Raw genomic sequence first — 14,137 nt, 5'->3', positions numbered from 1 at the left:
TTGCAACTCCGTCCATGATGCACACCACCTTTGTTGAAATAACAACGAAAATACAATTCCGTTAAAACAGTATAACAAAAATGTATCTTTGTTGATAAATTTTTTTTACTCCTCTAATATAATGTAAATACAATTTCATTAAAACAATACAACCAAATCGTATTTTGGTTGTTATTTTTCTTGCACTCCTCTAATGAACAATGAAAATATGATTTTATTGTATTGTTTCAATGAAATCATATTTTCGTTGTTAATTTTTTTTCAACCTTTTTGATATAATTGGAAACACGATTCCATTATATAATTATATAATAGAATGGTATTTCTCATAAGAGGCATTTTTGGACAAAAAATAAGTGTAAGCCCCTTTGGTAGGGACCATTAACAATGGGAATAGGGCCAACAGTAAATCACAAATGAATTCAGCTTTAACCAGGGCAACAATGAATATATAGTTCATCAATTTTGCTTCTCTAGTTAACTAATGAATCTCAGCTTCTTGCTTAGTTAAAGCTTTTGTTGATTCATCTAACTAGCTTATAACTATCAAACAGCAACTGAGAAACTGTGGATTAAAAAGAAAAGAAAATCCATATAAGTGAAAAACTTGAGAGCCAATCTCAAACTAAGTGAATGACTACAAGACCCAAAAAAACATTAGAGCAAAGGATATGTTTAACGGTTATTAACAACTCCTTATTATACGATTTTGGGGTACAATTATACCAAGATTTTACTATTCTCATATTTATATGAACTAACTTTAAAGTTATTGGTAACTTTAAAGTTAACTATTATATTACTATATATAGTGATTATTATGATACTACTAACCGATGTTGCTGATATACACAAGTAACATGAAAGAATATATCCACATGGCACAAGATCAACCACTAATTCAGAGTTTAACCTTGAAGGGAGCTACCCACCCAATCATTCTCTAGAATTTAGATTTGTTGCAGTAGTAGGTTTTCGTCAAGATCAAATTAAGTTTTAACATTTTTATTTTTCTTTATATTTTCTACGAATAGGTGAAAAGTATATTAAATCTAATCCGTATGATCGATGTTGTGCTAGATGCCAATCTATGTGTTTGGTTAATTAGCACAACCACTTTTAAACCAGCCCAGTTGACAATCACAAAACGACTCTAACCTGGCACACCTTGGCTACTAATCATTTGCATTATAAATAATTTTGGAGGAATGGAATGGCTCCAAAAGAAGCAAATCTTGCAAATGAGCTTGATCCAAGTTTAAACTTCATTGCTTGTGATATCATGGTTTGCACACACAAGGAATCGCAGCTTACACGTATCAATGTTTTGTATCCAAATGGAGGCACTGTATTGGTTCACCTCATTCTTACTCTACACCTCCCATGTGCACCACCAGCAGGTCTCTTATGAGATTTTTCACTACAAAATTTCTCTAATTCTGGTGATTGTGAGGAAGTATATATATACAATATATTTATCCAATCTAAAGGATTGGCGCAATTATGTTAGGGCTGTGTTTATATGGTAAAAAATGTTTTATTTAATGAAAGAATTAATGTTTATATAATATCATGTATAAAATTTTATTGAATCAGAATAATCCAGTGAATTAGGAGATATATGTAGTTTTCGATTCATGATAATAAAAAAAATACAACACATTTATCCCAATACATACATGATTTCTTCACACAAAAAAGAACATATAAACCATTTTTATAGTTTTTTTTAAATAATGAGCTAAATGATTTATTCGAAAAATAATTATCTCTTTTACAAAAACTTTAAAATATTACTTTGAGATTAACACTTCCAATATTATTATACCTAGAGCACCCATTCGGATGTTCCAAAATTCTAGTTTTGCTATCATGTGAAGTTGTGAACTGTCCCGCTTCATACATTAAAAATTCCAGTTACATAATCTGCCAGATCATAAACCTACATTCCATCTCCAACACCAATGAAATCATGCTATTTTGATGATTTCATTTTCTCCCCTGACAGTAGACACCACCACATCAGTACAAAAAATGAAAAAAAAAAAACCACTAAATTGATTTGGTTTGTTATAATAAACAGTTTAATATTTATTCTTATAAACTTATTCGTATATTTTATAATTACTTTATTCACAGCCTTTTTTTCTTACCCCTTTTTTAATCTTTATAATTCCTTCAATTGCTATTTCCTTTCATAATTCATCACTTGTCACATTTTTTTTTGTTCTTTACTCTTCCTATTTTTTCCTTTATTCAATGATATGTATTTATATATACCTCAAAATAATAGCATTTTTTTGTCATTTTAAAACTGTTTTCTAAAATAATTCTATATTATAAATCAATTCATTATCCTAAATCTATTAATTTTTGACAATTTTCATAGAACAAATATTTTAAAACAAAAAACCACGTAATAGATATTTTCTCATCTTCTTATGTTTTATTTTCTTCAACCTCTCCCTCAATTTCATTTTCTACCTGCATCACCCTGCACAAGCCCTTGTTTAATTGCATTTTAAACTTTAAAAACAGTTTCTGCAAATAAAAATCAAACAATCATATAATACAATCTTTTCTCCGTCTCTTTTTCTCTTTCAATAATAATATGAACAAAATTTAGATTCAGTTTTATAAGTGTTTGTTTGTTTTATTTATTTTTCAATCAAAATTAAAGTTTCACTTCAATAACCTATCTAATAAATATTTAAGAAAAAAACTCTAATATAGAAACACACTTAAAGATATATATATATATATAAAAGTCTTGTCTTAATATATAATGCATAGATAGACACTCCTATAATGCATATATCCAATTCACACATTTTCTTTCTCTTTATCTCTTTTTTTATTATTACCATCTATATTTTTCTTCTTCTATATATCTACATAGATACAGATTGATTTAGGAAGTCTTAAAATATTTTTTGAAATATACTAAAAGTATCTTTCAGAGTAGGAGATCGACAATCCTACTCATAAGACCACTATCTAAATAAATTTTTTATGGTAATTACATATGTAAAATTCGAGTTTAAAGCATGTAAGCATATATTTTTTTTCTTCTATATATTCATATCACTTATGTATTTCTTCATTCTTTTCGGTCTTATTTTTATTTTCCTTATGCATCGTTGTCTCCATTTTTCCAGCGTCAATCGCCAGCGAAGCTATTTATTTTCGCTCTTCCAAACTCCCCACACGCCACAACCATTCCCATTCGCAACTCCCAATGAAAGACACCACCACCACCGCCACCGCCTCCACGGCGCTGCTAGATCGCCGTGGCAAGTACAACCGCAGCGTCTCCAACTTGAACGACGAGTTCCACACGTTCCGCTCCTACATCCGGTGGATGTGCGTGGACCAGTCCAACCCCTTCACCGCCGCGCTCTCATGGTCCCTGTTCCTCCTCCTTGCCGTCGCCGTCCCCGCCGCGTCGCACTTCCTCCTCGCCTGCCCCGACTGCGACGCCCGTCACTCTCGCCCTTACGACGCCGTCGTCCAGCTCTCTCTCACCTCCGTCTCTGCCCTCTCCTTCCTCTGCCTCGCCGTCTTCGTCCGCAAGTACGGCCTCCGGAGGTTCCTCTTCTTCGATAAGCTCTGCGATGAGAGCGAGACCGTCAGAACCAACTACATGGCGCAGCACAATGTATGTCACTTTCTCTATCCTTTTTTTTTTATGGGCAATTTTTTCTTCACATGTATTAGTCGTTAATTAATTTTTGTTAGGATGTTAATTAGAAATATTTGAACTCAAAATTTCTTTTCATGATCAAGTTAATTTCATAACTCAAGCTTGAAGGTCGCTTTTGTTAATTAAGTGTTACTTTTTGCATTTGTAGTTTTTAGGCTGCTTTCGATTATTTTGCATTGCGATGAATGAGTCAGATTCCGAAGCATTGCATCCAGAAAACGAATTAAAGAATAAACGCTTTCACTGTACGGTCCTTATTCAAGAGTCTTTCTAAGAATGAGTAGTAGTATATTAAACATAATTCACTATAAACATATTTTGTCTCTCATTATAATTATCATGTAATGTAATAGAAAAAACTATTTCAAAATAATTATTATTTTAACATTTTAATATAATATTAATTATTTTTTCATTTATATAACTTATAATATTAATGATAGATAATAAAATCTATAAATAAATTAATAATGACAAAATTAATTTCATAAAATTATTATTTATTTATTTATTATTTTTTTTACCTGTAAAAAATAAGTTGAGATGATAATTATAATGAAATAAAGGAAGTAATATTTACTAAAATGAACAGTATAACTCATGTATTTCTTGTATTATATTATTTATTATACATGCATTTCTCTCATCTCTCTAGTATTATCAAGAGATTGGATGTTCATCCAGAGTCTTCCTTTTAAAAATTTTCAAAATTACTTTAAAGTAGGGATATTTTTTTAAAATTTTTATTTTCTTTTATAAATAAATAATATTTTTAATTTTTAAAATCAAAATAAAAATATCTTCAAATTGTTTTGATATTTTTATTATTTTTATTCTTTATTGTAGTACTTTCTAAATACTAATTTTAATTTTTAAATGTGTTCATGGAATCGGGCCTTTTCTATAGTCTTTTTACCATCTTTTTAGTTTGACAAAACAAAAGAAATTGACCCAATTTTCTCCTTAGTCGTCCTAACTGGCAAGGCAAGTTAGCAACACGATACTAATTTGATAACTATTTTATACTCCTTTTTCATCAACAAATAAATTATTGATACTTGACGTAAATTTGATATAAAAAACATTAATATGTAAATGTAAATAGTGCTACTCTTATATCCGAGAGTTTTTTTTTTTTTAAGAGTTGATAAAGTATAACTGTTTTATAAATTATATTTATTATTTAGTTAACATCCTATTGATGCTTTTTATTTAATTATACGCCATTATGGTGTTTGTTTTTGTTTTGGGTTACTAATGTTGTTTATTTGTCGCAACAAAGTTGAGAAAATAGGAACTTGTCTCTTTTGATTTTGTTGTTTTATTTACGGTCTCAAGATTTTGATTTTGGCTTCTTAGTGGAAATTTGAATTGGTCATGTAAATCCACTCCCGTATGCCAAACACCACTTCGTTTCCCAACCACAAGAATATGTAGATGACCAATTATGGAAATTGTGGAACTTTTTTGAAGGCAGAAATTGTGGAACTTCAACAACATCAAGACAGCTTGAAAAAAAGAAAAATGATTTCCGATTAAGCTTTGATTCAAGGAAATAACAGCTTTAAGTCTTAACTATATTAAAACCTCAAAATCTGAACTTCCCCGAGTTGAAAAGAAAATCTACTAGACTAGCTAGTTAGTACATAAGGAAACAGTTGGAAAGTTCTAGTGCTAATTAATTATTCCGAGCTTCATGAAGGCATCATATTGTAGTTTAGAAAAATTGATGGACAATAGTAATCTTAGTGATAGAAACTATTATATTATATTTTAGATGGAAATGGTGTAAAATATTGATCATCATATCCTATTTGTTGGATAATCTCGTATACATACCCATTAAAGTATCCAAATCATAGAACAATCTATAGTGTTGATTCTCAATTAAAAAAGAGAGGAGATTAGGCGCTAATCAACTTTTGTTCTCTTAGTGCACATTCTTTTATCTTGAACCATCTTTTAAACTATATTATGATCCCCACACAACACTCATCAAAAAATGATCCTCACACAATATATGAGAATATATTGGAACAATCTTTATGCGGAAACATCATAACATTTTTTAATATATGTAAAAAAACAAATAGGGAAAGTACTTGATACACAACATCGAGGTTGATACATCACCTCGCATTACTAGTAAGTGACAAAAATAGCATAAATAAGGAAGAAAAAACAGCTACAGTTAAATAAAAATAAGACAAATACACAGTGACGTATCCTTCACTTTTTTTTTTTTTAATTTTGTGTATTGATATTGGAATACAGAGGTCACTGAAGATCCTTTCGGTGTTTGTGGGGCCATGTTTCGTGGCCGAGTGTGCATACAAGATATGGTGGTACACATCCGGAGCCCCACAGATCCCCTTCTTAGGAAACGTGTACGTGAGCGATGCGGTGGCGTGCATACTAGAACTGTGGTCGTGGCTGTACCGAACCACGGTGATCTTCCTGGTGTGCGTTCTGTTCCGTCTGATCTGCCACCTCCAGATCCTGCGGCTCTGCGACTTCGCAAGGTTCTTCCACGTGGACTCCGACGTGGCATCGGTGATGTCGGAGCACCTTAGGATCAGGAGGCACCTGCGAATCATAAGCCACAGGTTCCGCGCGTTCATCCTACTCGCGCTTGTATTGGTCACCGGAAGCCAGTTCGCGTGCCTCCTGGTTACTACTAAGCATACGAAAGACATGAACATTTACAAGACCGGTGAACTTGCGGTATGTCCCTCCCTACCCTACCTTTGCCTTTTTAGAAGAAAAATATTTGTTAAATATAGAATTAATACCATGTTAGTGAAGAGTTGGCATGGGAGTTTTTTTGTTGTGTGTCTAATGTGTTTTTTCTTTGAGTTTAATTTTGATATATTGGAAGTGTGATTTTTTTATATATCATCAAATAGTTAAAAAAGTTATCTAAAATATGACTTTAAAATAATTATTATAAAAATTATTATTTTTTACTTATATGATGATTTGTTATTGAATTATAATGTTGAACTCCTTTACCCTATCAGGATATTCTAGTTATTATTCTTTTTTCTTTTCTATTGAATTTCATAAAAGAATATTATATTTTGATGATTACTTGATTCCATTTATAAGTTGATAAAAAGTAATCTACCATGGTTAATAAGTTAGCTGCCAAATTTTCGGGGGGTATGATAGTTTTTTTTAAAGAATTTAGTTGAAATATTCCGATTACCGATAATGTATATACATTGATGAGATTCTATTAATATTTGTAATAAGTATTTCGACATTTATATTTAGAGTGATTTTTAATTAGTTGGCAATATAAAAAATTTATATTAATAATGTATAAAATTTAATTTTTTAAATTAAGATATTTGCTAATAAATCTAAAAAATATGTGAAGTGTACACGCTTCAACTTTGAAGAGTTGAAGCAAAGAAAACAAAATTTGCCAAAATACTCTTCAATAGAATTATTCCTTTATTTTTCTATTCTTTTATAAGTTTATGCATTGATATTAAAGTCATTAGTAAATTTATTTATTTTTTAAAATAATTATGTTAAAGTAATTCAAATAATAATTTTGATTGATGATAAGGTAAAATTATTTTATATTTTCAATACACAATTATTAAATTCTTTTTTATTTTAAGAATTTAATTTTGATATATTATTATTATAATTAATGTTGTACTCGTTATATCTAACTTTACTGATGGATCTAACTCCCTGATTAAGTAGGGGATGAATTGTGGTAAAAAAAAATTATGTCTTTAATTTTTACATATCAAAAAAAGAACCTAACTTTGTGGAGGGTTTTATTTTGTGCAGCTGTGCTCAGTTACACTCCTTTCTGCGTTGTGCATCTTGTTGCGTAGTGCAACGAAAATAACACACAAAGCCCAAGCGATCACGGGGCTTGCTGCCAAGTGGCATGTGTGTGCGACGTTGGATTTTGATGGAGTTTTAACGGAAGGTGGGACACCAACGGCTCCTCAGAGTTCCCATGAAACAATGTTTCCTAATGTGGGAACGGATGGGGAATCAGAGACTGATGAAGCTGGTGATGAAGAAGATGAAATTGATACTACCAAGTTGATCCCATCCTATGCTTATAGCACCATCTCTTATCAGAAGAGACAAGCTCTTGGTAACTTAATTTCTCACACCCTATTATATTTTCTTAACTACATGTCTAAGTTATGAAGATAAAACTTAGATCTAGTTTTTTTAGGTGTTTTTATTACTATTTTCTAATTAGAATTGAAGTTTATCGATAATCTACATAATAAAGATTTATATTAAAGGTCAATCTAGATTGTAGATGTAAAATTTCAATTCTAATTGGAAAATAATAACAAAACACATAAAACTATATCTAAGTTTTAAACCCTAAGTTTTGTGGAAACTATAACTACTCTCTTTTTGGTAAAAGTAAGAAATCATGTATGAAACGTTGAACCAAACATGCCATACATCTTTTGACTCAATTAGTAATATAAGAATATCCTTTACTACATAGAAGGATTAAGATCATATTAATAGCATCAAACGGATCATGATAAACATCAGAGTTAATATATTATGTGACCTGTTAGACCGTTGACCATAGTACTTGAATCCCAATATGAAATGCCCATCTATCAAGTATATTACGCATTACATAAGTTAATTAGATAAGCACGTAACCTATATAAGGAGTTAATATTACAGCTTTTGAACGTGAAAAAATGTTAGAAGACACTATGAAGAGTTTTTTAATATATTTTTATTCCTGTTTTAAAAAATAATAATTTGTACACACTTTTAGTGTAAAACTGGAAAAAAGTTTTAGTGTCATGTAATAATGTGTTAACGCACACAAAAATTAAGCTTTTCTGAATTGGAGAGTTAACCCATATTTGGATATAGCTTAATCTAAAAATAAAGTATTTTTAAACCTTTGGGAAATTAGAAAAACATTATTTATATAAAAGAGATTAAACTAATTCAAATATGCATCTATCTTTTGAAGAATAGCCCGCTTCGGCCCTTGTTTTAGTCAGATTTTAATTAGTAAAGGTAAACATATAATAAAATGTATTATTATACTATGCATGTCCCCACCCAAGAAATTGTCAAGTACTAATATTTTTTTTATTTAAGTGAATATACTACTATTTATTGAATAATCATGAATGTTTATTTTTTACTCACGTTATATGCCTTTGACCTTTTTTGCAGTAAAATACTTTGAGAATAATAGGGCAGGGATTACAGTATATGGATTCATGTTGGATAGGAGCACACTCAACACTATATTTGGCATTGAACTGTCGTTAGTTCTTTGGCTGCTTGGGAAAACCATAGGCTTCTCTTGAAGAATCTTATTTCATTAAATTGGTTGAGAAGTTAATAATGCATTTAGTTTGTTTTCCTATTTTTATTTGTATTTTTAATTAATTATTTTATAATAACTCATTTTATTATATTTATAAAAAATAAAGTAAAAAAAACATCATCTCTGTAATTATGTACCAAAATATACCAATTAAAATAAAAATAAGAAACAAATCAAAGACATCTTATGCCATCATATTATGGTGTGACGGTGGTTAGAAATGCACAACACTTTTCAATAAAACTGCTACATGTGAATTCTTAACTCTCGTCTTTATACCATATGCTATTTTCATATCTTAAATTTTCACATCCACTTTTAAGGGTGTGGCTGTACCAAAGTGGTTAATAAGCATGCTGCGTCATCTAGTTATTTGTCCTCCTATGAATATATAAAAAAAAAAGGGAACAGTTGCAAAGAGCAATTTGTGTTAGAATTTACGAAGACATAACCGCATATATTGTTGTAAAATAAAAGATCCCTTACCCTAGATATGTAATGCAACATCAATAAAAACAGCCTTATCCCATTAGATAAGGTTGATTACATGAATCACATGATGTTTTTAGTCTCGGTTATAAACCAAATTATCAAGGATATTATTTACCAATGGCGATTGAATAATCACGAGAATCCAAAATTAAACGCAACAGCCATTAATTTATGCAATTCTCGGAATATAAGATATTGCCACATTATATACCTAGAAAACATCATTCTAAATCTTAAAGCAACTCAAACTAATCAACTTCATTCTTCCAAGCACGGAATACTTAATGGATCACAAACGTCAAGGAACTAGTGCATTATGAAGCACAATTAATCAACTGTATAATATGCAAAGAACAAGATATCAACTATATTTCAAAACGAAAATTCTAACCATTTTCAAATCACATTCTAAGGCTCCACTGTTGTCACCTGTTGCCATTCCCCGTCTACTGCTTCCTTCCACAATGTCACATTGTTGTTCCCATCAGCCACAGCCAGTATGTTTCCTGTCAAAGACCATGAGACCCTCCAAACAGGTGTCTTGAAATCATTCAAAACCTTGCCTTCCCACTGATCCCCATCTTTTGCCACGGTCCATATAATCACTTTACCGTCCTGCGATGCACTAGCAATGGTAGATTTAGGGAGCCCTAAATTGGGTGCCCAAGCAACATCTCGAACCCAATCCATGTGCATCTGAAGAGCAGGGAAGCAGTCCATCTTCCAGAGTCCATTGTTTAGCTTCCATACCTTCACAGTATTATCACAACCACCAGAGCACAGCTTCTGTACAGGATCAAGCAACCCACCACCGACAAGGGCTCCGGGTGCCATCGATGGCGCCCACGACACCGAAGTGACCCCAACTGGATGAGCCTGATCAATCCTTGCAGTGTCCCAGCCACCGTCTGCTCTTGCAGTGACAACAGATATGTTCCCATCAGATGAGCCACAAGCCAAGCAAAGACCCAACTCGTGAGGCACCCAAGCAACCGAATTCACAGATGACTTGTGGTCATCAAACACATGAGCTTGAGTCCATTCATTCTGGTTACCCTCCTTCCAAACAATGACACGACCATCATAGGAACATGATGCAAGTAGAGAACCAAACTTAGGGTGAGCCCATGCCACTTGCCAAACAGGTCCTTGGTGACCAGTCAATGTTGCGAGATGCTGAGAGGCCGTGTTGCTCACCCCAATTATCTTAATCGTGTGATCTGATGAAGCCGTGGCCAGCCTCTTACCATAATAATCCATCGCAACATCATGGACTGTGTCTTGATGACCCGTTTCAACCTTCTGAGAAGGCATATTTCTGCTACCAACACACACATAATGCAAACAGTTAGTTTCAAACAACCATTTGCAAATAAAACTAACTGACCTAATTTAAACAAAACCAAACTAAACACTCGGTTAACTAGTCACTACCAATGTTAAAAACATAAAACAAATATCAAATAAAACACAGTAAAGCATAAGCATAAGAATCAATACAATATACATAAATATATAACATTTTCCACGTAAACAACTATTCAAGCTTGCTTCTAAAAAAAAACTATTCGAACTTCAAATAAAAATTCACTAAACATAATTATGAATCCATCAACAAAAACATAATACCCAAAAGAATAAAACCTATACACAAGCAGATGAAAAGCTGAAAACCAAGGCAAAGGTTTTTAATTATACACAATTTCACCGAATTTCGCATCGAAAAAAGTGAAACTACAATTCCTGCGAATCTTGATCGGTAAAAAAATCACAGAATCGTGAGCAAGTCGCAAAACTAAAGCCACCAAACGCCCTAGAATTTTTATTAAAAAAATGGGAAAGAAGATTTTTCTTTGAAAAACAAAGCATTTTGCGTAAAAAATTGGGGGAAGTCACGCAACGGAGTTTAAATGAGATGATTGTCCCTGAAGAGAGAGAGGTTTCTAAGGGGCAGGAAGAATCGTGAAATGAGTACGAAATCTGAAAATCTAAGTTGAAATTTCAACAGATCAAGTCAGAGAGAGAAAGAGAGGATAGAGAAGGAACCTGAGAAGAAGAAGAAGAGACAGAAAGTGAGGGAACCAAAGGCAGTGGCCGGAACTGCGTCGACGGTGGCGCGAGACGAACTTGACGGTGAGTGTAAGATGAGATCTAACGAATAAGAAACTGAGAAACTGAAAAATGAGAGAAGAGAAAAAGAAGAAGCGTTGTCGTTTTGTTCATTTGTTTTATTTTTATGGTCTCTCAGTGTCCTAATCCTTTGGGCTTTATGGCCCAGTTAAGCCAACCTATCACTAGGCTATTGTTTCTTGCACCTCCTAAGTTGCTCCAACACTTCCTTTATGGCTTCCAGAAGGGTTAATTCATAATGTAAATTTACATTATGGAATGCATCCCTTGTTTTGGTTTCCAGAATCACCAATCCGGATGGTAAAAATATAATTCTGAAAAGGATGCAGAAAACAACTTGGAAGTCGTCACTTTAAGCCTAGCACCTAAACCAGATTCGTTGACCTTGATCCAAACAAAAGACTCATGCAAAAATAAAATAAAATACTAGAGCATGTTAGAATCAATGTCTCATGTGAGAGACATGTGACTTATATAGAGATTAATAAATAAATAATTAATAATTAAAGACTAAATTGTAATTAGATTAAACAAGAGAAATTTCTAAAGGTAGCTGCTACTTAATAAGAATAGTGATTATAAAAGAGATTAATACCTACTAATGTAAAATAAGGTCATTCTCCTAACATAAAAATGTTCTCTCTAATGGTCAAGATAGTGAAATCTTGTTTATCTCCTCTTCCAAGAAATCAAAGTGCACGGAAGAGAAGCCTGAAGAAAGGTAGGTAGGCATCATGTATCTATTGTTTGTGGGAATAATAAGTTTCAAAATCCTATTGGTTTCTTATAATTGTTAATCTAAGAAACCCTTAGAATTTTTATAAATGGTATTAGAGCATGAGTTATGAAATTTCTTATTCTTCAATAATGATTTATTTTCTTCCAATTATGATGAACCCTAATTATGAAATTTAGGGATTTTATTTTTTCCGTTGCAAATATGATATTTTATAAATAAATAAAAAAGAGATTGTTGATTTTTTTTCTTCTGAGAAAGTATATTATCGTGTCGCCATGTAGGTTTAAGAGAATGAGCACTTCAAGCCAAATCTCTCTCTCTCATCCATGGAATTATTCTTGGAATTTCTATTCCAATCCCGCTTTTTACTATTCTCAATCCCACATGCTCATTTTTTTTCCAAATATTATTGTTGAATGTCATTAAAGGATTGAAAGTTTATGTCTTGAAATTAAATTAATGTGAATACTTTGAAATTTTTGATAGCAATAAATATGTATATGCTACATATTTGTTTGAACGTATTTGAATGGAAAAGGCAAACAAATGTGAATATTATTTTATAGCCTGAAATGAAATTAATAAAATGACTATAAATTGTTAATAGCAATAAGTATGTGCAGGACATATATTTGGTTGGAATTAAGTATATGATAAATTTGTTAGTCACCAAAGTGGTCAAGCCTATAAGGTTATTTAATTCCAAATTAATGATTATTTCCATTACTCATAGAATAATGGGTGCTAAATTATATGATTATTGATTTATGAGTACATTGAAATTCATTGTTATAAGACATTTATGGATCGCGTAAAGGTTGATTAGTTGTTCTTATAATTAATTAATATAATTGTAGGCAATTTGTGTCTATAATTAGTTTTGTTTATTTACACAAAGGAAATGGTACTACTAATTGGTGCATATTTAATTGTCAAATAATGTTAAGAATTTTATTAGCATCATCATATTTGTATGTTGTGCGTTGGTGTATCACCCAATGGAGATATCAATATACATTGATTGTTATATGAATGAATTATATGTATAACTTGTGTTTTATGTCCCAAAATGATTATGTGAAGTTTTATTATGCAATACCTATTTCCAATTCATTGAGCTTTCATGTATCATCTATGCCAATTTTTAATGAGCTTAACTTCTCTGACTAGAATGAGCAAGTCCAATTTCATCTCGGTGTTTTGGATCTTAATCATGCTATATTGGAAGAGAAGTCCGTTACTATTACCGATGCTAGTAGCAATGAAGAGAAAGTCCATTATAAAGCTTAGGAAAGATCTAACAGACCCAACCTAATGTTCATGAGAATGACTGTTGCAGATGGTATTAAGACAACTTTCCTTAAGACCGATAATGTTAAAAAGTTTATAGGATTAGTGGAAGAGCGCTCTCAAACAACTGATAAGTCTCTCGCTGGGACATTAATGAGTACATTGACCACCATGAAGTTTGATGGTTCGCGTATTATGCATGAACATGTCATTGAGATGACAAATATTGTAGTAAGACTAAAGACCTTGGGAATGATTATGAATGGGAACTTTCTTGTTTAGTTTATTCTAAACTCATTACCTTCTGAGTATGGCCCATTCCAAATGAGTTATAATACCATGAAAGATAAATGAAATGTGCATGAATTGCACAATATGTTAGTTCAGAAAGAAACAAGGCTTAAGAATCAAGGAAGTCACTTAG

At 31.7% G+C, this 14,137-nt stretch overlaps 2 protein-coding genes across 3 annotated transcripts; one reads left to right on the top strand and one right to left on the bottom strand.

Moving 5' to 3' along the window:
* The first annotated feature begins 3,108 nt into the window (after window positions 1-3,108).
* Window positions 3,109-9,326, top strand: LOC100817487 (uncharacterized). The gene is made up of 4 exons (XM_014771105.3): window positions 3,109-3,658; window positions 5,978-6,427; window positions 7,514-7,832; window positions 8,906-9,326. The coding sequence occupies exons 1-4, from the start codon at window positions 3,239-3,241 to the stop codon at window positions 9,040-9,042; spliced, it is 1,326 nt and encodes a 441-aa protein (XP_014626591.1). The 5' UTR covers window positions 3,109-3,238; the 3' UTR covers window positions 9,043-9,326.
* Window positions 9,327-9,787: 461 nt separating this feature from the next.
* On the bottom strand, window positions 9,788-11,785 carry LOC100787533 (protein transport protein SEC13 homolog B-like). 2 transcript variants are annotated; one of them, NM_001414668.1, is made up of 2 exons: window positions 11,601-11,785; window positions 9,788-10,872 (listed from the first exon to the last, which is right to left on the bottom strand). In NM_001414668.1, the coding sequence occupies exon 2, from the start codon at window positions 10,866-10,868 to the stop codon at window positions 9,963-9,965; it is 906 nt and encodes a 301-aa protein (NP_001401597.1). In that variant the 5' UTR covers window positions 10,869-10,872; window positions 11,601-11,785; the 3' UTR covers window positions 9,788-9,962. The 2 variants fall into 2 exon arrangements, with proteins under 2 accessions (NP_001401597.1, XP_025982377.1); XM_026126592.2 differs by having other exon boundaries at window positions 9,788-10,875; window positions 11,601-11,766.
* Between the last annotated feature and the right edge of the window lie 2,352 nt (window positions 11,786-14,137).

This window comes from Glycine max, chromosome 18 (assembly GCF_000004515.6).
Source record: "Glycine max cultivar Williams 82 chromosome 18, Glycine_max_v4.0, whole genome shotgun sequence".
Classification (NCBI taxonomy): Eukaryota; Viridiplantae; Streptophyta; class Magnoliopsida; order Fabales; family Fabaceae; genus Glycine; species Glycine max.
The sequence above is the reverse complement of the archived record's forward strand: the minus strand, read 5'-3'. Positions and strand labels throughout refer to the sequence as shown.

Bases quoted from the DNA above. Each gene is read 5' to 3' on its own strand.
- LOC100787533 (NM_001414668.1), bottom strand. From the start codon at position 10,868: ATGCCTTCTCAGAAGGTTGAAACGGGTCATCAAGACACAGTCCATGAT.
- LOC100817487 (XM_014771105.3), top strand. From the start codon at position 3,239: ATGAAAGACACCACCACCACCGCCACCGCCTCCACGGCGCTGCTAGAT. The intron at 6,428-7,513 runs GTATGTCCCTCC...TATTTTGTGCAG, and splicing joins ACAAGACCGGTGAACTTGCG to CTGTGCTCAGTTACACTCCT. The intron at 7,833-8,905 runs GTAACTTAATTT...CCTTTTTTGCAG, and splicing joins TCAGAAGAGACAAGCTCTTG to TAAAATACTTTGAGAATAAT.